At 43.4% G+C, this 24,558-nt stretch overlaps 1 protein-coding gene across 1 annotated transcript in view; it reads right to left on the reverse strand.

Moving 5' to 3' along the window:
* The window catches only part of LOC140191119 (intercellular adhesion molecule 1-like), a 44,384-nt gene extending 22,081 nt beyond the window's left edge, over nucleotides 1-22,303 (reverse strand). Inside the window, exons 1-2 of the mRNA XM_072248225.1 lie at nucleotides 21,868-22,303; nucleotides 9,378-9,653 (exon numbers count right to left, since the gene is read on the reverse strand). Coding sequence (XP_072104326.1) covers nucleotides 9,378-9,653; nucleotides 21,868-21,928 — 337 coding nt within the window. The 5' untranslated portion in view covers nucleotides 21,929-22,303. The remainder of the gene's footprint in view (nucleotides 1-9,377; nucleotides 9,654-21,867) is intronic.
* Between the last annotated feature and the right edge of the window lie 2,255 nt (nucleotides 22,304-24,558).

Raw genomic sequence — 24,558 nt, forward strand, 5'->3', positions numbered from 1 at the left:
GCAGTGAGGAATAGTCAGCCTTCAGTTTCCTAGTGTCTGCAATCATCTCTCTAGTCTCGTTCACACTGGGACTCAAGTTGTGCTCGCACCATTCTACCTGCCACTCTACATCCTCTCTGTATGACGTCTCATCATCGTTGTTCATGAGGCCAGCCGCTGTTGTGTCATCAGCAAACTTGATGATTCGGTTTGCACTCAACCTGGCAGTGTAGTCATGCGTCAGCAGCGTGAATAGCAGCGGGCTGAGCGCGCAGCCCCGGGGGATAACCAGTGCTCAGCGTGACGAGCTACAATTGTTGCTGCCAACATAGACAGCAATTTATTCAGTCACAGAACATTCACCTCTGGCATATCCATATCTCTGAATTCGGTAAGCCGGTGACGACACTGGTGTGCCTAGTCACTTAAAGGCTTAGCAAACAAACTGCTTTCCTCCAAAGACATTAGCAAACCAATCAACAATTCAACTGCTCCATGGGGCAAGTCAAGTCTATTGTCATTAACTATATTCCTATATATATAGTTAAATGAGACAATGTTTCTTCAAACCAGGGCATAAGCACAATAGTACACATAACACACTTATTTCTGGAAGTTCTATTATAACTTCATCAGTGCACAGGACTTGTTTCCAAAATGCATCAGGCTTGTTTAGATGTTCGTTTAAACTTTTGAATAGAACTTTTTGGCCGCAATGAACAAAGGTATGTTTGGAGAAAAAAGGGTGCAGAATTTCATGAAAAGAATACCTCTCCAACTGTTAAGCACGGGGGTGGATCAATCATGCTTTGGGCTTGTGTTGCAGCCAGTGGCATGGGGAACATTCACTATTAGAGGGAAGAATTAATTCAATTAAATACCAGCAAATTCTGGAAGCAAACATCACACCGTCTGTGAAAAAGCCGAAGATGAAAAGAGGATGGCTTCTACAACAGGATAATGAACCTCAACACACTCCAAAATCCACAATGGACTACCTCAAGGGGCGCAAGCTGAAGGTTTTGCCATGGCCCTCACAGTCCCCTGAACTAAACATCATCAAAAATCTGTGGATAGACCTCAAAAGAGCAGTGCATGCAAGATGGCCCAAGAATCTCACAGAACTAGAAGCCCTTTGCAAGGAAGAATGGGCGAAAATCCCCCAAACAAGAATTGAAACAACCTAGCTGGCTACAAAAAGCGTTTACAAGCTGTGATACTTGCCAAGGGGGGTGTTACTAAGTACTGCCATGCAGGGTGCCCAAACTTTTGCTTTGGGCCCTTTTCATTTTTTGTTATTTTGAAACTGTAAAAGATGGAAATAAAAAAGTTTTCTTGCTTAAAATATTAAAGAAATGTGTCATCTTTAACATTATGCCTTTTGGAAATTAGTTCATCTTTTACTCACTTAGCTATTCACAGTAACAGAAATTTTGACCAAGGGTCGCCAAACTTTTGCATGCCATTGTATGTACTTAACACTAAAAATCATTACATACTACTAACATAATGACAATATGATGTGTGCAGGGTAACTAGAGCAACACAGCAGCATCAGCAGAATACCTGAATCAGCTGTTGAATAAAATCAAACAACGACAGGCTTTCGGTCTCCACCCATGGTGCCGTGGTTTCATGAAAAAGTTACAGTAAACTGTATTTGTATTGTACCTGTTTCAGGTTTTATGTAAGATATATATATTAAAGAAAATCACCATTTCAAACTTGTTCTGATGTTCGATTTTTATCAGTGACCATCTTGGCAAACTTAACAACTAATTTCTCTGCTGCTTCATGATCAGCAGATGTTTACCTTTAAAATTTTTAAATCTTTAAAAATTTAATGTTTTGCTTTTCAGAAATTTCTGTAATTGCCCAGCATATTCAGAAATCCCTTCAATTTTCAGTTTGTCATGATAGATCTTTGCTTGTTTCATGATCAGCATACCGTCAAGCGGCACATGTTCACTGCCACTAATGAATCCACTCTTTCAAGATGATTGAGAGCTTAATTTTTCACTTTATGCAGTGTTTTTCCATTCTTCGTTAACTCTGTTCATTACATATGAGGTCACCCTCAGAACTCCCTGTGAAACACAGACCTGTGTATTGCTTGGGAACTTTCACAGCAACTTGTGGAATTTTCCATTTGTGGTGTCATGTCAGCATTCAAAAAAAGATAAATTTGGATTTCGGAGGTTTTCAGATTTGGGTATTTTGGATAAGGGGTAATCAAGTTGTATTGACTTCTACTTTATCTATTTTTAGTTCCCTTGCAAATAACAACTTTTGTACCATTGCCTGGGAGAACTGACTCATCCAAATGCAGAGCAAATTATTTTGTTCTAACTAATGTGTCTTCGACATTCTCAGACGTTTCATCTCTTCAGCTTTGAACAGAGTTGTCACTGAGAAGAATCACTTTAATTATTTGGTCTGGAGACTTGTACGAAACTGTACTCAGAACCTTCCTTACTGCTGGCAGAATCAGTTCTTCTCCAATTGTATTGGGCTTTCCAGATTTAACAATCAGCTAAGAAATATTGTATGAAGATCAGAAACCATCACCGTTTTGTTGAGGAGTGCTAGCAAACATGTTTTGAAGTGTTTTCCATTTCTGAAAGTCTTCACAAAATGACTGAAAATAAGCCAAGTGCTTGTTTGCTTTATCAAATGTCCAAGGAGCCTGGACAGTTCCATTTCTTCATTTGAAAACAAAGGCTTTTTTCACACTACAGACACATTGGCTGCTATTGGTTGCTTGGTGCTGGTACAAATCCACATTTCGCATACTCCACATTATGCTGTGCACACTTCTTTTTCATTTGATCTGTATCTGCCATTTTTGATATGGATTAACTATGGTCAATCACCTATTGTTTAAATCCAACCTCAAATACAGTGATCAATAAATGGGAAAGTTATAACGTCATCTTAGCTCAGGCAAAACCTGACCCTCTGCCTGAACGTACATAAAGCAGGGCAGTGATATCTCTGTTGGGCCGTGGACTGGAGAAATGCACTCAAGACCATTTGAAAGGGCAGATTCTGAACTTTACCATATCGAACGCTGGAACTGCATCACTGCATGGTTAGATTACAGAAATTGTACTAGCTAACACTGTACTACAATAGTGAACAGCAATAATGTGTGGGCCAGGCCTGGAATAACTATTTCTTCAGTCCAGATTTCTCCTGATATGCCAAATAGAGAAGTATCACATTGCTTTTCAGCAACTATAACTCTCTTCAAGCAAATTCTAAGAGAATGGTGGGTTAGAAAGAAACAAGGTGATGATGTGATCATTGTAATCAAACATGAGGCACTGTGGATTATATCCCTATAATAAGTAATTCATTTCTTAAATCAAGCCTGGAATCCCTTAGGTTTTAAAATATTTTTTGTTTTTGTATTTGCACAGTTTGTTGTCTTTCACACATTTGTTGTTTCTCTGCCACATTGGATGTGGCCTTTCATTGATTCCATTGTGTTTCTTGGATTAACTGTGCCCACAAGAAGGTGAAGCTCAAGGTTGTATGCGGTGACACAATGTATATATACTTTAGTAATAAATTTACTTTGAACTTTGATAACATTAACTACATGAATATATTTACTGAGGCAAGATGTTTCCCAAAACTGAATTACTAAATCATTTGGCAGACTCAAGAACCTAATCCCCATGTGAGCAAAACATGGTGAAATCTACACAAGTTCAATTTGTTCAGAATTTGGAACTAGAATCAAGTAAACTGTAAGCAAAGACTTAAATCCTACATTGTTTAAATATTTTAAAAGGGTGTTAACTGAAAAATAGCATTAAATGATTCACTCTGCTGCTCTCCTGCTGAATACAAAGCGGATTCTGAACTTAGATGTTAGATTCTTCACCACTGAGTTTTCCCAAAAGTCTCTGTCCGTGCCCTTCAGCAGAGTTCGCAGCCCCAGAGTCAATCAGATGTCCCCTATTTTTGATCATTTCCCACCTCTTCTAACTCAGTCAGGTGCGATAATGCAATGGAAGCTATCATAGGCTGTTGTGGTTTTTGTCTGCAAACTTCGTGGAAATTTGCCCTGCTAATACGATGAACTGAATACCGAGGCTTTGGGCCTACTCTGGGGATTTGGATTTAAGAACTCAATTTGGTTCGGAATGCTGTTGTTGCTCACTTCTATTGCTGATATGATTTGTGTTTGTCCTCTTTCTCTATGGGCACTGGTCTTAATATTTTGTTTAACCTGGGTTCTTTCAGGTCTTTTGCTTTGTGACTGCCTGTTAGCAAACAAATCTCAAGGTTGTATAATTTATATATTCTTTGATAATAAATGCACTTTGAATCTGTGACTTTTATAAATTAATTGATGCCTTCCTATGTAATGGGAAATCTTTAATCCAAAGTACACTTAAATTATACAACGTAATAGATCAGGGGTTCCCAACCTGGGGTCAATGGACCCCTTGCTTAATGGTGTTGGACCATGGCACAAAAAGTGTTGGCAACCCCTGCAATAGATTTAATTTGATGTTACTTTGATTTTAAGCCTCTTTTTAAAAAATGTTAAACAATACAAAATTTTAGCTACAATTTACACAAGTTTAAACACACAAAAATCAGTACAATATTTTCATTACAGAATGTCTGCCTGCAGCAGACTTCATTACAAGCTAAAGTCACTGTGGCCTCTTTAACTAATTAATCATTAAAACAAAACTACACAATGGCATTGTTAAATTGCTTTTATTGGTTTTTCTTTACATACAACAGAACATCACCACACAGATCATGGGATCCCAACCAGGAAAAAAAAGTCAATTACACAGTTACGCCTGTATATTTCAGAATCAGATTTAATATCGCTGGCTTACGTCAAAAAATCTGTTGACTTTGCAGCAACAGTACAAGGCGATACATGATAGAGGGAAAAAAAATAACTGTGAACCTTCCAGTAAGCTGGTGCGTGTGGTCACAGTGGCATCTATGGGGTCAACAAAAGGTGTTAATGTCATATTTAAACAAATTTTTAATGCTTGAAAGATCCTGCTATACATTAAAAATTTAAAGAACAGCCCCTTCAGGTCTACCCCATCAGCGAGTTGCTCGCTGGCAGAGACAATGAAGGAGCTATGCATCGTGCTGCTCCCCAAGTCGAAGGCAACGAACAGTCTAATAGCGAGCAACTGTCTTGGTTGCTTTTCTTGTGATCGTAAGTCCATTTTGGATATAGTTAATGTGTTAATAGAGAATGCTGCAAGGTTGATTCACTGATTTATTGGTGGGGAGCAGGGGCGGGTGGCGAGGAAGCTGCATGGCCTCAGTCGTAGCTCGGACTAGGCCTCAAACTACAGTGCCGCCAGTTTACAGCTGCCAGAGGAGAGGCGTCAGAGCCAGTGCACTCCACCAGGGTGGGTGTCCAGGCTGGAATCGGTGCTGACCACCCCCCCCCCCCACCCCAACCCCGAGTGTTCAAGTAGCAGAAGACAAGCCCTGTTGTCGTCATCTGTACAGCATTCAGTGGACTCGGCCTCAAGCTGCAGTGTTTCCTGTTTACAGCTACCAGGAGAGGGACGTCAGAGCCAGTGCACTCTACCAGGGGCATCGTGGCAGAGCATCAGGGCTGGAATTGGTGCTGCTACCCCTCCCCCACCCCTCGTTCGGCAGAAGACAAGCTCTATTGTAGTTGACTGAAGATTTCAATAGACTCAGGGTTTGATTTATACATTTTGCATAGTCGTATTTTACTAATGTCCTTTATGACCATAAATAGGGGTCCCCAACCTTTCTTGCACCGCAGACCGGCCGATTCGGGGGGGGGGGGGGGGAGGAGAGAGGGGGAGAGCGGTGTTCAAGTGGGGTTAAACTCACCTCAACATGTCTTTTACAGTTAGGGTTGCCAACTTTCTCACTCCCAAATAAGGGACAAAAGTAGCAGTCAAATCCTGACGAAGGGTCCCTGCCCCAAACATTGACTATACCTCTTCCTATAGCTGCTACCTGGCCTGCTGCGTTCACCAGCATTTTTTGTGTGTGTTGACAGGACACTTTGTGTTTACCCCAAGAAAGACTACCATGACCATGAAGCCTTGCGTGGGCACCTGTGTGCGTACGCGTGCCGTGCGCATATGTGACATGCGCGTGTGCGTATGTGCCGATTTTTTTTCACAAATCGGTTTTGGCTTAATCTCCCCGACTACACTGAACATACATTATTTCTACTTTATATAGGCTGTGTATTTATCATATCATTCCTGCTTTTACTATATGTTAGAGTTATTTTAGGTTTTGTGTGTTATTTGGTATGATTGGGTAGGTTATTTTTTTGGGTCTGGGAACGCTCAAAAATTTTTCCCATATAAATTAATGGTAATTGCTTCTTCGCCTTACGCCATTTCGGCATGAAAGGTTTCATAGGAATGCTCTACCTTAGAGGGGGAAATACAGGACAAGGGTGGTTCCGTATGGGACAAACCAAATTAGCCCAATATACGGGATGTCCCGACAAATACGGGACAGTTGGCAACCCTATGTTAAAGTTCAACAGTGTGTGACAGGGAATGAGGAAAGGTGCAGCTGACTCATATAGTTTCCTCACGGCCTGGTAGCACATGTTTTGCGGCCTGGTACCGGTCCGCGGCCCGGTGGTTGGGGACCACTGCCATAAGATATAGAAACAGAATTAGGCCTTTGGCACATTTCCTGCCTTCTGCCCCATATCCCTTCATGCCCTGACCAATCAAGCATTTATCAGCCTCTGCCTTACATATACATAAAGACTTGGCCTCCGCTGCTTCCTGTGGCAAAGAATTCCACGGATTCACCACTCTCTGGCTAAAGAAATAGCTCTTTATCGCCATTCTAAAAGGATGCCCCTCTATTCTGAGACTCACCCACCATAGGAAACATACTCTCCACATCCACTTTATCAAGCGCTTTCACCATTTTATAAGTTTCAATTAGGTCACCCTTCATTCTTCTGAATTCTAGTGAATACAGGACCAGAACCATCAAACATTCTTCATATGACAAGGCATTCAATCCTGGAATCATTTTTGTGAACATCCTTTGAACTCTCTCCAGTTTCAGTACATCCTTTCTAAGATAAAGGGCCCTAAACTGCTCACAAAGCTCCAAGTGAGGCCTCATCAGTGCTTTATAAAGTCTCAACACTACATCCTTGCTTTTATATTCCAGTCCTCTTGAAATGAATAGTAACATTGCATTTGTCTTCCTCACCACAGACTCAACCTGCAAATTAACCTTTAGGGAATCCTGCTCAAGGACTCCCAAGACCTTCTGTGTCTCAAGTTTTTGTATTTTCTCTCCATTTAGAAACTAGCCAACCCTTTCATTTCTTCTACCAAAGTGCATGACCATACACTTCCCTACACTATATTCCATCTGCCATTTTTTGACCCATTCTCCTAATCTGTCCGAGTCTTTCTATAGCCTCAATACTCCCTCAAAACTACCTGTGCCTCCACCTATCTTCATATCATCTGCAAACTTTGTTGCAAAGCCACATTTTCATCATCCAGATCACTGATATACAACATAAAAAGAATCAGTCCCAGCACAGATCCCTGTGGAACACCACCAGTCAATGGTACCCAGCCAGAAAAGGTTCCCTTTATTCCCACTCTTTGCCTTTGGCCAATCAGCCACTGCTTTATCCATGCTAGAAACTTTCCTGTAATGCCATGCGCTCATAGCTTGTTAAGCAGCCTCAAGTGTGGCACCTTATGACCACTTGCTCCCAAGAGTTCTTTTCCTTATGCTCTCTAATCAATTCTGCTTCATTGCACAACAATCAATCCAGAATAGCTGATCCCCTAGTGCGCTCAACCAAAAGCTGCTCTAAAAAGCCATCTCATAGGCATTCTAGAAATTCTCCCGCTTGGAATCCAGCACCAACCCGATTTTTTCAATCTACCTGCATATTGAAATCCCCCATGACTATTCTAACATTGCCCTTCTGGCATGCATTTTCCATCTCCCATTGTCATTTGTAGACCACATCCTTACTACTATTTGGGGATCTGTATACAACTCCCATCAGGGTCTCTTTACTCTGGCAGTTCCTTAGCTCTACTCACATAATTCAACGCCTTCCAACCCTATGTCACCTCTAATGATTTGATTTCATCTTTTACCAACAGAGCAACACCACCCCCTCTGCCTTCCTGCCTGTCCTTTCAATACAATGTGTATCCTTGGACATTAAGCTCCCAGCTACAGTCTTCTTTCAGCCATGATTCAGTGGTGCCTACCAACATCATACCTGTCAGTCTGTAACCATGCTAGAAGTTGATCTACCTTATTCTCCCATCTCCTGCAACTTAGGGACGACTACCTCCCTGTAGCACTTGTCTATCATCTCATTCTCCTGTATGAGTGGAAGGTCATCCAGCTGCAGCTCCAGACACTTAATACGTCCTTTATATGCTTGTTGTATTGAATATGCCAATAACTCGGCCTCAAGCCATGGTGTTGCCTGTTTACAGCTGCCAGGAGATAGTTGTCAGAGCCAGTGCAGTGTGGCATCCAGGCTGGAATCTGTGCTGCCCCCCTCCGCCCCCAACCCAAGTGTTCAATCAGCAGAAGGCAAACTATATTGTGGTCGTCTGCAGATTTTGGTGGCATTGGATGGCTTGAGTTTGAACTCTTATTGAGTGGTTGTATCTTTCTATCTTATACGTGCTATGTACACAAACACACTAAATAGTTAAATTAAACAAATTAAATTAGTGCAAAAATAGAAATAAAGTATGGGGTACTGTCCGTGGGTTTACTGTCCATTCAGAAATCTGATGGCAGAGGGGAAGAAGCTATTCCTGAATTACTGAGTGTGTGCCTTCAGGCTTCTGTACCTCCTCCTGATGGTAGCAATGAGAACAAGGCAATGAGCTGGGTGATGGGGGTCCTTATTGATGGACAATGCTTTTTTGAGGCATCGCTCCTTGAAGAGGTCCCAGATACTGTGGAGTCTAGTACCCATGATGGAAATATATTTACAATTTTCTGCAGCTTATTTCGATTCTGTGCAGTCACTCCCCCCGCCATACCAGACAGTGATGCAGCCAGTTAGAATGCCCTCCACGGTACATCAGTAGAAATTTGAGGATTTTTGGAGTCAAACCAAATCTCCTCAAACTCCAATTAAATATAGCCACTGGTATGGCTCCTTTGTAGCTGCATCAATATGTTAGGTCCAGGATAGATCCTGAGAGATACTGACACTCAGGAACTTCTGCTTGGACTTATCGCAGTATTAGGCTCAGTTGCATGCCAGGCACACAGTAGCATCTTTGTGTGAATTTTTTCAAATGATAAATTATTTATTTGCTGCCATTTATCCTATAACATTTTGCTATATACTCAGAATAAGAGATGTTACTTACTGTACACTGGAACCACCAGTTTCCTCTCCCGCACTGCCGTTCCTGCAGATTGACAGATTACAGTACATGGCACTGTCAGATCCCATTTCTGGATACTCGAAAATCGGTCTGTAATCAACTTATCAGCATGAGTTCTGTTGGGATTTAGCCCTGGTTTATATTCCAGAATGATCCTTGGGTTGTTACACATTGTACTGCAGGTCACCTCCAGGGACTCCCCGAATTCCACCACTGGACGGCTGGTTTCGATCAAAACCTCAAATCCATACACTTCATCTGCCAGAGAAACAATCACAATCAGTATGGGAACATTGAACCCATTTAAACAAAAGTTATGATAAAACTCATGGCACAGTTTTAAATTATCACCTCAGTAAGGCCATCAGTTCTTGAAAGGTAGACGCCATCAATGTCCATCTGTTACCAGACAGAGCACACATACTCTAATGAGAGTCCCATGTTCATCTAGCACAGGTGTTCCCAAGCATTTTGATGCTGTGGACCCTGTACCATTAACCAAGGGGTCTGTGGGCCCCCGATCTAGAATCTGCATTATTGCAGCAGTTCAGTGATAGATTCTGCATTCAAAGACATGGAGGCTGTGAACTTTGGACACGTACTTCACCACAAACTCACCAAACGCATTATTTAAGCAATAGTTTAAACCTAAGAGCCACGTGTCCACCCATGGGGTTCGGCCTATAACTCCACTCTCCGCAGCCTGCAGCTTCTTCCTTCCTACTAGCTGTTCTTTCAGTGAGTCCTGACGAAGGGTCTCGGCCCGAAACGTCGACTGTACCTCTTCCTAGAGATGCTGCCTGCCCTGCTGCGTTCACCAGCAACTTTGATGTGTGTTGCTTCTTCCCTCTGCCAGCTACGGTAACCAGCAGAAATATCCTGAATATAGCTACAAGAACAAGGGGTGGGAGAGGTAATTATGAAATTCAATGGCCCAATACATTTCATGAATACCCAAGACAGGTTGGAAACAGGAGTGGTTTCAAGGGTGAAGGATTTTAGAATAAGCGGCAAGTGATACGCCTAAACCAGGAGCAGGAATTTACTGCCTTACATTTATATCTAATTAGATTAGATTATGAAGACACGCAGTCCTCTTTTATTGTCATTTAGTAATGCATGCATTAAGAAGTGATACAATATTTCCTCCGGTGTGATATCACAAAAACACAGGACAAACCAAGACTGAAAAAACTAACAAAACCACATAATTATAACATATAGTTACAACAGTGCAACAATACCATAACTTGATGAAGAACAGTCCAGGGCACAGTAAGTTCAAAGTCTCTCAAATGTCCCACATCTCACATAGATGGGAGAAGGAAAAAAAACTCTCCCTGCCATGCCCGACCACAGTCCGACTCTGAGTCATCCGAAAACTTCGAGCCTCCGAATCAGCCTCCGACACCGAGTACCGAGCGCCATCTCTGTCCGAACGATTCCACCTCAATCTCGGTTGCCAACAGCAGGCAAAGCCGGGGATTTTGAGGCCTTCCCTCCGGAAGAGTCTCAATCACGCAGTAACAACAGCAGCGAACCTGCGTTTCAGAAATTTCTCCAGCTGTTCCTCTGTGCTTTCACGTCTGTCTCCATCAAATCAGAATTGTCCACGGCCCCTATTTAACGGATACAATATAATTTTCACCGGAGGGCTGCGTGATCAACGCGCTGCTATCTCCTCCTCCCGCCGTGAAATTAAGTGAAATACAGGGGCAACACAGTAGCATAGTGTTAGCACAATAATTTACAGTGCCGGTGACACGGGTGCAATTCCCACCACTTCCTGTAAGGAGTCTGTACATTCCTCTGCTTCCTCGCTCCTCCACATACTCCAGTTTCCTCCCACAGACGTACTGGTTGGTAGGTTGATTCATCATTAAAAATTGTCCATGACTAAGCTCGGATTAAATCAGGGGACTGCTGGTGGCGCAGTTTGAAGGGCCTATTCTGCACTGTATCTCAATAAATAAATACATTTCAATATTTTAAAATAATTTTTGCTGAGTGTAGACTTCAGAGGCAAGTGTTCAAAGTCCATGTGTTACCAAAGTGTGTATACTATTTAGAACCTGGAGGTTCATCTCCTAATAGGCAGCCACAAAACAAAGAAACCATAAAAAAAAAGGCCATCAAACACCCAACATGCACAAAAGGAAAAACACAAACTGTGCAAACAATATAAGTAAATAACATTCAGAACTAAAGTTCACGAAAGAGAGTCCACAGTGTAAAGTAGTACATGTAATGTCTAAACATCTGCTATAAGATTTCCCCCATAACAGACTATGGAACAAGGTCAGAGCGAGTGCACCTGGAAGGCAAATAGTGAACCACATTACTTGATGGCTTCACGAAAGGACACATTGTCTGCAAATGAAAAGTCGATTTTCAGAGAAGTAGTTGGAGACCTGGAACTATTGCTCTTCACTCAGTACAGCTTCTATGGAATTAAGAACTTGAGGACAGGACAGATATGAAAAGGAGGTGGGGTGGTATTGCTGGTTAGAGAGGAGATTAACGCAATAGAAAGGAAGGATGTTAGCCGGGAGGATGTGGAGTCGATATGGGTAGAGCTGCATAACACTAAGGGGCAGAAAACGCTGGTGGGAGTTGTGTACAGGCCACCTAACAGTAGTAGTGAGGTTGGGGATGGCATTAAACAGGAAATTAGAAATGTGTGCAATAAAAGAACAGCAGTTATAATGGGTGACTTCAATCTACATATAGATTGGGTGAACCAAATTGGTAAGGGTGCTGAGGAAGAGGATTTCTTGGAATGTATGCGGGATAGTTTTCTGAACCAACTTGTCGAGGAACCAACTAGAGAACAGGCCATTCTGGACTGCATATTGAGCAATGAGGAAAGGTTAGTTAGCAATCTTGTCGTGTGAGGCCCCTTGGGTAAGAGTGACCATAATATGGTGGAATTCTTCATTAAGATGAGGAGTGATATAGTTAATTCAGAAACAAAGGTTCTGAACTTAAAGAAGGGTAACTTTGAAGGTATGAGACATGAATTAGCTAAGATAGACTAGCAAATGATACTTAAAGGATTGACGGTGGATATGCAATGGCAAGCATTTAAAGATCGCATGGATGAACTACAACGATTGTTCATCCCAGTTTGGCAAAAGAATAAACCAGGCAAGGTAGTGCACCTGTAGCTGACAAGGGAAGTTAGGGATAGTATCAATTCCAAAGAAGAGACATGCAAATTAGCCAGAAAGAGCAGCACACCTGAGGACTGGTAGAAACTCAGAGTCCAGCAGAGGAGGACAAAGGGCTTAATTAGGAAAGGGAAAAAAAAAGATTATGAGAGAAAGCTGGTAGGGAACATAAAAACTGACTATAAAAGCTTTTATAGATATGTGAAAAGAAAAAGATTGATTAAGACAAATATAGGTCCCTTACAGTCAGAAACAGGTGAATTGATTATGGGGAACAAGGACATGGCAGACCAATTGAATAACTACCTTGGTTCTGTCTTCACTAAGAAGGACATAAATTAACTTCCAGAAATAGTAGGGGACAGAGGGTCCAGTGAGATGGAGGAACTGAGGGAAAAACATGTAAGTAGGGAAGTGGTGTTAGGTAAATTGAAGGGATTAAAGGCAGATAAGTCCCCAGGACCAGATAGTCTGCATCCCAGAGTGCTTAAGGAAGTAGCTCAAGAAATAGTGGATGCATTAGTGATAATTTTTCAAAACTCTTTAGATTCTGGATTAGTTCCTGAGGATTGGAGGGTGGCTAATGTAACCCCACTTTTTTAAAAAAGGAGGGAGAGAGAAAAATCGGGGAATTATAGACCGGTAAGCCTGACATCGGTGGTGGGGAAAATGCTAGAGTCAGTTATCAAAGATGTGATAAAAGCACATTTGGAAAGCGGTGAAATCATCGGACAAAGTCAGCATGGATTTGTGAAAGGAAAATCATGGCCGACGAATCTCAGAATTTTTTTTGAGGATGTAACTGGTAGAGTGGATAGGGGAGAACCAGTGGATGTGGTATATTTGGATTTTCAAAATGCTTTTGACAGGTCCCACACAGGAGATTAGTGTGCAAACTTAAAACACACGGTTTTGGGGGTATGGTATTGATGTGGATAGAGAATTTGTTGGCAGACAGGAAGCAAAGAGTGGGAATAAATGGGACTTTTTCAGAATGGCAGGCAGTGACTAGTGGGGTACCGCAAGGCTCAGTGCTGGCACCCCAGCTGTTTACAATATATATTAATGACTTAGATGAGGGAATTTAATGCAGCATTTCTAAGTTTGCGGACGACACGAAGCTGGGCGGCAGTGTTAGCTGTGAGGAGGATGCTAAGAGGATGCAGGGTGACTTGGATAGGTTAGGCGAGTGGGCAAATTCATGGCAGATGCAATTTAATGTGGATAAATGTGAGGTTATCCACTTTGGTGGCAAGAACAGGAAAACAGATTATCTGAATGTTGGCCGATTAGGAAAAGGGGAGGTGCAACGAAACCTGGGTGTCATTGTACACCAGACATTGAAAGAGGGTATGCAGGTACAGCAGGCAGTGAAAAAGGTGAATGCTATACTGGCATTCTTAGCAAGAGGATTTGAGTACAGGAGCAGGGAGGTACTACTACAGTTGTACAAGGCCCTGGTGAGACTACACCTGGAATATTGTGTGCAGTTTTGGTCCCCTAATCTGAGGAAAGACATTCTTGCCATAGAGGGAGTACAAAGAAGGTTCACCAGATTGACTCCTGGGATGGCAGGACTTTTATATGATGAAAGACTGGGTCAACTAGGCTTATACTCTCTGGGATTTAGAAGATTGAGGGGGAAATCTTATTGAAACGTATAAAATTCTAAAGGGATTGGACAGGCTAGATGCAGGAAGATTGTTCCCGATGTTGGGGAAGTCCAGAACGAGGGGTCACAGTTTAAGGATAAAGGGGAAGCCTTTTAGGACCGAGATTAGGAAAAACTTCTTCACACAGAGAGTGGTGAATCTGTGGAATTCTCTGCCATAGGAAACAGTTGAGGCCAGTTCATTGGCTATATTTAAGAGGGAGTTAGATATGGCCCTTGTGGCTAAAGGGATCAGAGGGTATGGAGAGAAGGCTGGTACAGGGTTCTGAGTTGGATGATCAGCCATGATCATACTGAATGGTGGAGCAGGCTCGAAGGGCCGATTGGCCTACTCCTGCACCTATTTTCTATGTTTCTAATTCAGGAGAACATTAGTAAACATACAGAATTAGTAACTAAATGACAGAAGAGGTGCAACACAAGTAGATGAGAAAAATAAGGAGATCATTCACAAGGTTCAGACTAAACAGTCCAAATACTGAAGTACAATAAAGTCTGCTGATGCTGGAAACCCAAAGACAGACAGACACAGAGCGAGAGAGAGACACACACAAAATCTTTAGGTCAGACAGCATCTTTGGAAATGAATGAACAGTCGATGTTTCAGTCCGAGACTCTTCTTCAGGACTCCAGAGGACCATAAGATTTAGGAGCAGAATTTGGCCATTTGGCCCATCGAGTCTGCTCCACCATTTTACCATAGCTGACCCATTTTCCCTCTCAGCCACAATCTCCTGCCTTTTCCTCATAAACCTTCACACCCTGACCAATCAAGAATCTATCAACCTCCGCTTTAAATATACCCAATGACTTGGTCTCCACAGTTGCCTTTGGCAACAAATTCCACAGATTCACCAGTCTCCGGCTAAGGAAATTCCTACTCATCCATGTTCTAAATAGACATCCCTATTCTAAGCCTGTACCCTTGGGTCTTAGCCCCCTCCCCCCATCTTAGGAAACATCCTCTCCATTGAGACTTTCCTCACTACCAACTCAAAAGAATACCACCAATATATACAATCCTTGTGCGAATGAGACTGAAAGACAATGCACAGTGTCCGATACAATGAACATATAAAATGGGAATTAATTCATGGATAAAAGACTGGTGTGGAAAAGAAGAGGCACTTGCACTATTTCTGGGACAAGAACCAATGGTTCCATGCCTGAGGAGAATGCATTACTAGGGAGGACACCTGCCCCATTACAATGGAGCCAACACAAACTTGAATACATCTTCCACCTGGGCACTTTCGTAGCTAATCAAAAACACAAAAAATCTGCAGATGCAGGTCAGGCAGCATCTATAGAAAAGAGTAAACAATTGACGTTTTGGGCTGAGACCCTTCTTTAGGGCCAAGAAGGAAGATAGGAGATGCCTGAATTAAAAGTGGGGACTGGACAATAGGAGAAAGGGAAGGACGAGGGGACCCAGGGGGAAGTAATAGGCAGGTGAGAAGAGATAAGAGGTCAGAATGAAGAATAGAGGAAGGGAGGGGGGAGGAATTTTGTTCACTGGAAGGAGAAATTGATATTCATACCATCTGCAGTTTGCTGCACCAAATATTGAGTTCTCCAACTTCAGTTACCTTGCTCTCTCTGCATTAGACATAGCATTTTCCACTGAAATTATTCATCTGTGATAACGGTTCTGTTTCTAGTTCAGTCGGGGGGGGGGGTGTTTTGTGTATGCGCGTGCGTGTGTGCATATCTATATACATACACAGTGGCATACAAAAATTTGGGCACCCCTGGTCAAAATTTCTGTTGCTAGTGAATAGCTAAGCAAGTAAAAGGTGAACTGATTTCTAAAAGGCATAAAGTTAAAGATGAAACATTTCTTTAATATTTTAAGCACAAAAACTTTTTTATTTCCATCTTTTACAGTTTCAAAATAACAAAAAAGGAAAAGGGCTCGAAGCAAAAGATTGGGCACCCTGAATGGCCAAACTTAGTAACATCCCCTTTGGCAAGTATCTTAGCTTTTTGTAGCCAGCTAAGAGTCTTTCAACTCTTGTTTGGGGGATTTTCACCCAGTCTTCCTTGCAAAAGGATCCTAGTTCTGTGAGATTCTTGGGCCGTCTTGCATGCACTGCTCTTTTGAGGTCTATCCACAGATTCTTGATGATGTTTAGGTCAGGGCACTGTGAGGGCCATGGCAAAACCTTCAGCTTGCGCATCTTGAGGTAGTCCATTGTGGATTTTGAGGTGTGTTTAGGTTCATTATCCTGTTGTAGAAGCCATCCTCTTTTTATCTTTGGCTTTTTTTTAAAAAAAAACAGATGTGATGTTTGCTTCCAGAATTTGCTGGTATTTAATTGAATTCATTCTTCCCTCTACCAGTAAATGTTCCCCGTGCCACTGGCTGCAATACAAGCCCAAAACATGATCGATCCACCCCATGCTTAACAGTTAGAGAGGGGTTCTTTTCATGAAATTCTGCACCCTTTTTTCTCCAAACATACCTTTGCTCATTGCTGCCAAAAAGTTCTATTTTAACTTCATCAGTCCACAGGACTTGTTTCCAAAATGCATCAGGCTTGTTTAGATGTTCCTTTGAACTTTCTGAGTAGAACTTTTTGGCCACAATGAGCAAAGGTATGTTTGGAGAAAAAAAAAGGGTACAGAATTTCATGCAAAGAACTCCTCTCCAAATGTTAAGTACAGGGGTGAATCGATCATGCTTTGGGCTTGTGTTGCAGCCAGTGGCACAGGGAACATTTACTGGTAGAGGGAAGAATGAATTCAATTAAATACCAGCAAATTCTAGAAGCAAACATCACACCATTTGTAAAAAAGCCGAAGATGAAAAGAGCAACACAAACACAAAATGCTGGTGGAACGCAGCAGGCTAGGCGGCATCTATAGGAAGAAGTACCATCGGCGTTTTGGGCCGATGCTGCCTGGCCCGCTGCGTTCCACCAGCATTTTGTGTGTGTTGCTTGAATTTTCAGCATCTGCAGATTTTCTCATGAAGATGAAGAGGATGGCTTCTACAACAGGATAATGAACCTAAACACACTCCAAAATCCACAATGGACTACCTCAAGAGGTGCAAGCTGAAGGTTTTGCCATGGTCCTCACAGTCCTCTGACCTAAACATCATCAAGAATCTGTGGATAGACCTCAAAACAGCAATGCATGCAAGACCGCCCAAGAATCTCACAGAACTAGAAGCCTTTTGCAAGGAAGACTGAGCAAAAATCCCCCAAACAAATATTGAAAGACCCTTAGCTGGCTACAAAAAGTGTTTACAAGCTAAGATACTTGCCAAAGTGGGTGCTACTAAGTACTGCCATGCAGGGTGCCCAAACTTTTGCTTCGGGCCTTTTTCCCTTTTTGTTATTTTGAAACTGTAAAAGATGGAAATAAAAAAGTTTTCTTGCCTTAAAATGTTAAAGAAATGTGTCATCTTTAACTTCATGCTTTTTGGAAATCAGTTCATCTTTTACTTGCTTAGCTATTCACAGTAACAGAAATTTTGACCGGGGTGGCCAAACTTTTGCATGCCACAGTAGGTAGGTAGGGATGGATAGATGGATATAAATTCTTTACACATCTACAAGATCTCCCTTCATTCTTCTGTCCAGTCTACTCAATGTTCTTGGGCCTGTACTCAAGTCTCAGTGTCTTTGATCTCTCTCTATAATCTAATCCTTCCTGGCAACATCCTCAATTTTTTTTTTCTGCACTTTCTTATTGCAGGGTGACCAGAACTGAACACAACAGTCCAAATATTGCCTCAGCAACATCTTCTACAACTACAACATAACACCCTAACTTCTACATGCCCTAACTGATGAAGAACAGCATGCCAAAAGCCTCATCACCTTGTCTACCTGTGACACCACATTCAGGGAAACATGTACCTGTACTCCTGACTCCCCGTTTTACAACACTCCCCAGAGGCCTTTGCTGCCCGATCCTAAAGGCTTTCCCAGTCTTTGTGTGCTTAGCCCACTGCTCTACTCTCTCCACACCTATGACTCTGTGGCTAGGCACAGTTCAAGTGCCGTCTATAAACTTGCTGACAATACAGCCATTGTCGGCAGACTTTCAGATGGTTACAAGAGGTTGTACAGGAGCAAGATACATCAGCTAGTTGAGTGGTGTCACAGCAACAACCTTGCACCCACCATCAGTAAGCTCAAAGAAATTATTGTGGGGTTCAGAAAGGGTAAGACAAAGGGAACACACACCAGTCCTCAGAGGGATCAGAAGTGGAAAGAGTGAGCAATTTCAAGCTCCTGCATGTTAATATTGCTGAGGCTCTAACCTGGAGCCAACAGATCCATGCAGCTACAAAGAAGGCACGACAGCGGCTATATTTCACTAGGATTTTGAGAAGATTTTGTATGTCACTGAAAACACTCAAAACAGATGTACCATGGACAGCATTCTAACTGGGCAGTATCACTGTCTGGTATTGGGGGCAGTGAGGAGGGTGGGGCTACTGCACGGGATCGAAGTGAGGTGCAGAGTTGTAAATTTAGTCAGCTCCATCACAAGCACTAGCTTCTGTAGTATCCAGGACATCTTCAAGCGGTGATGTCTCAAAAAGGTGGCGTCCATCAATATGGACCCCCATCACCCAGGTCATGACTTGTTCTCATTGCTACCATCAGGAGGAAGGTACAGAAGCCTGAAGACGCACACTCAATGATTCAGGAACAGTTACTTCCCATCTGATTTCTGAACGGAATTTGAACCCATGAACACTACGTCACTATATTTTTCTTTCTATTCATGCACCGCTTTTTAAACTAATAAAAAAAAAAATCGGGTTTTTTCTCCATTACTATGCACTGCTGTCTCAGGGTCAAACTTTACAATATATACCAGTGATATTAAACCTGACACTAATTCCTGTGGCACCAACTTTGCCCTACTTGTCAATTTAAGAATATTCTCAACCTCCTCTGTAAACCACAAGCTGTGGGTTCCTCAAAGAACCCCTCTTTCTAATTGAGACAATTCTGTTGAGCGTTATAGACCGGCTGTGTGACTGCCTGCCACTGTTCCATCTACTGACCTGTCTCATCCCTTCTTTCCCCCAGTCCACCTCACTATACACTCAATGGCCACATTAGTAGGTACCTGCTGTACAAAATAAAGTGGCCACTGAGTGTATGTTCATGGTCTTGTGCTGCTGTAGCCCATCCACTTCAAGGTTCAACATGTTGTGTGTTCAGAGACGCTCACCACTTTTGTCATGCGTTGTTATTTGAGTTACTGTCACTTTCCTGTCAGCTTGAACCAGTCTAACAATTCTCTTCTGACCTCGCTCACTATCAAGGTGTTTTTGCCAACAGAACTGCCACTCACTGTTTTTTTTTGCACCATTCTCTGTAAACTCTGGAGACCGTCAAGTGTTAAAATCTCAGGAGATCTGCAGTTTCTGAGATTCACAAGCCACCCTGTATGGCACCAACAATCACTCCACAGTCAAAGTCACTTAGATCACATTTCCTCCCTATTCTGATGTTTGGTCTGAACAACTGAACCTCTTGACCACACCTGCATGCTTTCATGCATTGACTAGCTGCTAAATGATTGGCTGATAAGATATTTATATTAATTAGCAGGTGTACCAACTACATTTGGAATGCTGCGTGGAGTTCTGGTCACCCCTCTACAAGAAGCGTGCAAAAAAGATTGACTCAAGAGATTCTGTAGATGCTGGTGTCCTAGAGCAGCACAGGCAATTCTGGAGGAAGCCAGCAGGTTGAGCAGCTTCTGTGGATGGGAATGGACAGTCGACATGTCAGGCCGGGGTCCTTCATTAGTGCAGCGGTGGTGGGGGAGATGCCAGGGTTGGAAAGTGGAGGAAGGGGAAGGGGAGGAGTACTGGCTAGCAGGTGCTGGGTGAGGATCAGATGGTTGGGGGGGGGGGGAGGTTTTGAAGTAAGAAGCTGGGAGCAGATTTGAAGGAAGGAAATAAGGGGCTGAAGAGGAGAGAGTGGAGTGGGATGGAGAGTGGACCATGGGGAAGAGGGGAACCAGAGGGTGGTGGTGAGGGAAGTGAAGGCGTGAGAAACCCACCGGAAATGAGAAAATAAAGGGGGGGGGGGAGAGAGAATGTTACCGGGACTAGCAGAGTTTGAGTTACAAGGAGAGGCTGGATCACATGTCTTTTGTTTTACCTGGAGTGTAGGAGGCTGGGAAGTAAACTTATAGATATTCATCAAATCACAAGGAGCATAGATAGTCCAATCACTAGGAGACACAAATTTAAAAGTGAGAGGGGGAAGGATTAAAAGAGACCCGAGGGGTAAGCAGAGTGGTGAGTATGTAGGACAATAGATGTGGGTACAATTCTAATGGTTAATAGGCATTTCAACAGGTACATGGGGCGGCTCCTTATCTCAATAAATTTAAATAATAATGCAGTCACTGAGTGTGTTCAATTGCCCATATTTTACCCTGAAATCAGTGACTTCGGTCTGGAGATGTACACCCTCAAAGTGCACCTGGAATTCTGTCATATTCCCATCACCTTGGATCTCCAATCACAAGAGATCTTACTGATCTTTTCTTATTAGTCATATCAAATCTAAAATAGGTACTTGAGTTCTGTAAAATACTGTTCCAAGAAACAAATCCCTGGCAGAATTCCACAAATTCTCCATCTGTAATACTTTGCTAACTTGGTTCATTAGATCAACATGTAAATTGAAATTCCCCGTGTGTTGTGCAAGTTCTTCTAAAACGAAAAAAAATTCCCTCGGTAGTTCCCCATTCATTGTAACATAGAAAACCTACAACGCAATACAGGCCCTTCGGCCCACAGAGCTGTGCCGAACATGTCTTCAACTGAGAAATTACCTAGGGTTACCCATAGCCCTCTATTTTTCTGAGCTCCATATACCTGTCCAGGAGTCTTTTAAAAGACCCTATCGCATCACAACCGGCTCTACCTAGAATTCACATCTTGGCCGAATTTGGCATTCTACTGACAACTCCCTCCTATGCCGTGTTCTTCAACACATGTGGGCTGCTGATCTCCCGCCAAAATCTCTACCACCTCACGGGCGATCGCAGAGGCGACTGTTGCTGTCCGTTTTGTCCGAGGCTTGAAGGCAATTGGATGGGCCGAGTGGCTTCCCTGCCGCCCGTTCCGCCGTCGTGTGGCGAGTCCAAGCTCGGTCTGGGACTCTGGAAATGAGTTGAAACCTCCTCACCACTTGTCCATAGAACAAGGCGGACGCATTTCAAGCCAACAGTTCGTTTGGATTGTGATTGTTATTACAAGTTAATTCAACTCCCACTTTCCTCCCGGGTGTGGGGACCCGGCGAGGTTCAGCGGCAGCAGGGACACAAGTGTTCCCAGGGACACAGGGCGGCCGCGTACACCGACCCCCGTCGCAGCCCCGTCCAGCCGACGTCTCAAGGCCAGTCTAGAGGCACAATCAGCCCCCAAAATAGCACAGCACTTAAACTAAAGCAGACCAGCTGAACCCTCAGGATAAACGAAACCTCTTCCACCCGATCTTAACATCAAACTCGAAGGCAATAATGTAGTTTTTGATATTAAATAGAAAATTAAAGTATACAATCGATTATAAACCTTAAGCCATAATTACATGATTAAGTACGCAAGAGTGGGAAAACACGATAAGTTTATACTAACTTGTTAATCTTAGTATCAAAATAAGAAGGAATTTCCCGCATGCAGCGAATGTAAAGTCCATGTCTCTGGCGCCGAGTCGACGTGATCACTGCTCTTCTAACTTGGAAACTGCGCTCACCCAACCAAGCAGCTCGCTGTTAATAGAAGTGGCCTTTTATAATCTTCCGGAAATTATTTAGAAACCAATTGCGGAGAAAGCCCCGAGTAAAAATTCCGTCGTACGGTTCAAGGTTTGACCCGTTGCGGCGAAGAACGTTTCAATGGGCAGCGGTGCTCAAACGGGGGAACTCCAGTAACATTCAATATATTAAAAACGCCCACTCGGGTCCAGCTCCGAAGTGGCGATGACCAGTGCTGAGAGGAATGTGCAGGCTGCCAACCGCTTTGTTGGTCAGCGAAATGTTCGCATTCACTCTGGGATTTGTCCTGAGTTTCAAACCACAGGGTACAATAATTTCATCTGGATTCGCACCACATTAACAACTCTCCCGCCCCGCACTACATTCCCATTACATTAACCCTCTCCTCTCCCCACATTCCAATCATATTAATCCCTCCTCACCACCACTCCCCCCCCCGATTCTCACCATCCCTGTTGCTCCTTACATTAACCCCTCCCCTGCAATCTCCAAATGAACCACTTCTCATCCACGGTTAACCCCCTCGCCCACATAATCCCATCATATTAACCCCAGCACCTCCAGATTCCAATTACATTAACCTCTCACCTACTTAAAGTTACTTAGACCATAAGATATAGGAGGAGAAGTAGGCCATTCGGCCCATCGAGTCTGCTCCACCATTCAATCATAGTCTGATCCAATTCTTCCAGTCATCCCCACTCCCCTGCTTTCACCCCATACCCTTTGATGCCCTGGCTAATCAAGAACCTATCTATCTCTGCTTTAAATACACCCAATGACTTGGCCTCCACAGCTGCTCGTGGCAACAAATTCCACAGATTTACCACCCTCTGACTAAAGTAATTTCTCCGCATCTCAGTTCTAAATGGACGTCCTTCAATCCTGAAGTTGTGCCCTCTCGTCCTAGGACTCCCTACGATGAGAAATAACTCTGCCATGTCTAATCTGTTCAGGCCTTTTAACATTTGGAATATTTCTATGACTCCCCCACTCATTCTCCTGAACTCCAGGGAATACAGCCCAACTGCTGCCATCATAGTAACCCTTTCATCATAGTACCTATTATAGTAACCCCCCCCATAGTAAACTCAGTGACTCACCTAATACACTCACTGACTAATGACTGGAAGATTGCACCGGTGAGCCACGGCGACATTCAGCGGGATATGCACAATACTCCTATATATACCTCTTTTGAATTACTCTCACTGCAATCTGCAATGTACTTTTAAATCGATGTAATGATCTACAGATACCACAATGAACTTGGTGGACTCAACTCTCATGCAAACCAGTGGACAAAGGTCCATTGCCATGGCTGGAGGTGGGACTCCAGGCCAGGAATGAAACCCTCTCTACCGGGTGCAGGTTGATGGGACTAGGCAGTTTAAGTGGTTTGGCATGAACGAGATGGGTCGAAGGGCCGTTTCTGTGCTGTGCTTTTCTATGACTCTACCTACCATCTTGTTAGCAAAAATGCAGTCACTGGAGAACAAAATTGAGGAGCCAAGGGGAAGACTGCTGTATCAAAGGGAAATGAGAAATTCAAACAACAGGAATTCTGCAGATGCAGGAAATTCAAGCAACACACATCAAAGTTGCTGGTGAACGCAGCAGGCCAGGCAGCATCTCTATGAAGAGGTACAGTCGACGTTTCAGGCCGAGACCCTTCGTCAGGACTAACTGAAGGAAGAGTTAGTAAGAGATTTGAAAGTGGGAGGGGGAGGGGGAGATCCAAAATGATAGGAGAAGACAGGAGGGGGAGGGATGGAGGCAAGAGCTGGACAGGTGATTGGCAAAGGGGATATGAGAGGATCATGGGACAGGGGGCCTAGGGGGAAAGACAAAGGGAGGGGGGATCCCAGAGGATGGGCAAGGGGTATAGTCAGAGGGACAGAGGGAGAAAAAGGAGAGTGAGAGAAAGAATGTGTGTATAAAAATAAATAATGGATGGGATACGAGGGGGAGGTGGGGCATTAGCGGAAGATAGAGAAGTTGATGTTCATGCCATCAGGTTGGAGGCTACCCAGACGGAATATAAGGTGTTGTTCCTCCAACCTGAGTGTGGCTTCATCTTTACAGTAGAGGAGGCCGTGGATAGACATGTCAGAATGGGAATGGGATGTGGAATTAAAATGTGTGGCCACTGGGAGATCCTGCTTTCTCTGGCGGACAGAGCGTAGGTGTTCAGCAAAGCGGTCTCCCAGTCTGCGTCGGGTCTCACCAATCTATAGAAGGCCACATCAAGAGCACCGAACGCAGTATATCACCCCAGCCGACTCACAGGTGAAGTGTCTCTCTGACTATACCCCTTGCCCATCCTCTGGGTTTCCCCCCGCCCTTTGTCTTTCTCCCTGGGCCTCCTGTCCCATGATCCTCTCATATCCCCTTTGCCAATCACCTGTCCAGCTCTTGGCTCCATCCCTCCCCCTCCTGTCTTCTCCTATCATTTTGGATCTCCCCCTCCCCCTCCCACTTTCAAATCTCTTACTAACTCTTCCTTCAGTTAGTCCTGACGAAGGGTCTCGGCCTGAAACGTCGACTGTAC

Source organism: Mobula birostris, chromosome 32, assembly GCF_030028105.1.
Source record: "Mobula birostris isolate sMobBir1 chromosome 32, sMobBir1.hap1, whole genome shotgun sequence".
NCBI classification, from domain to species: Eukaryota; Metazoa; Chordata; class Chondrichthyes; order Myliobatiformes; family Myliobatidae; genus Mobula; species Mobula birostris.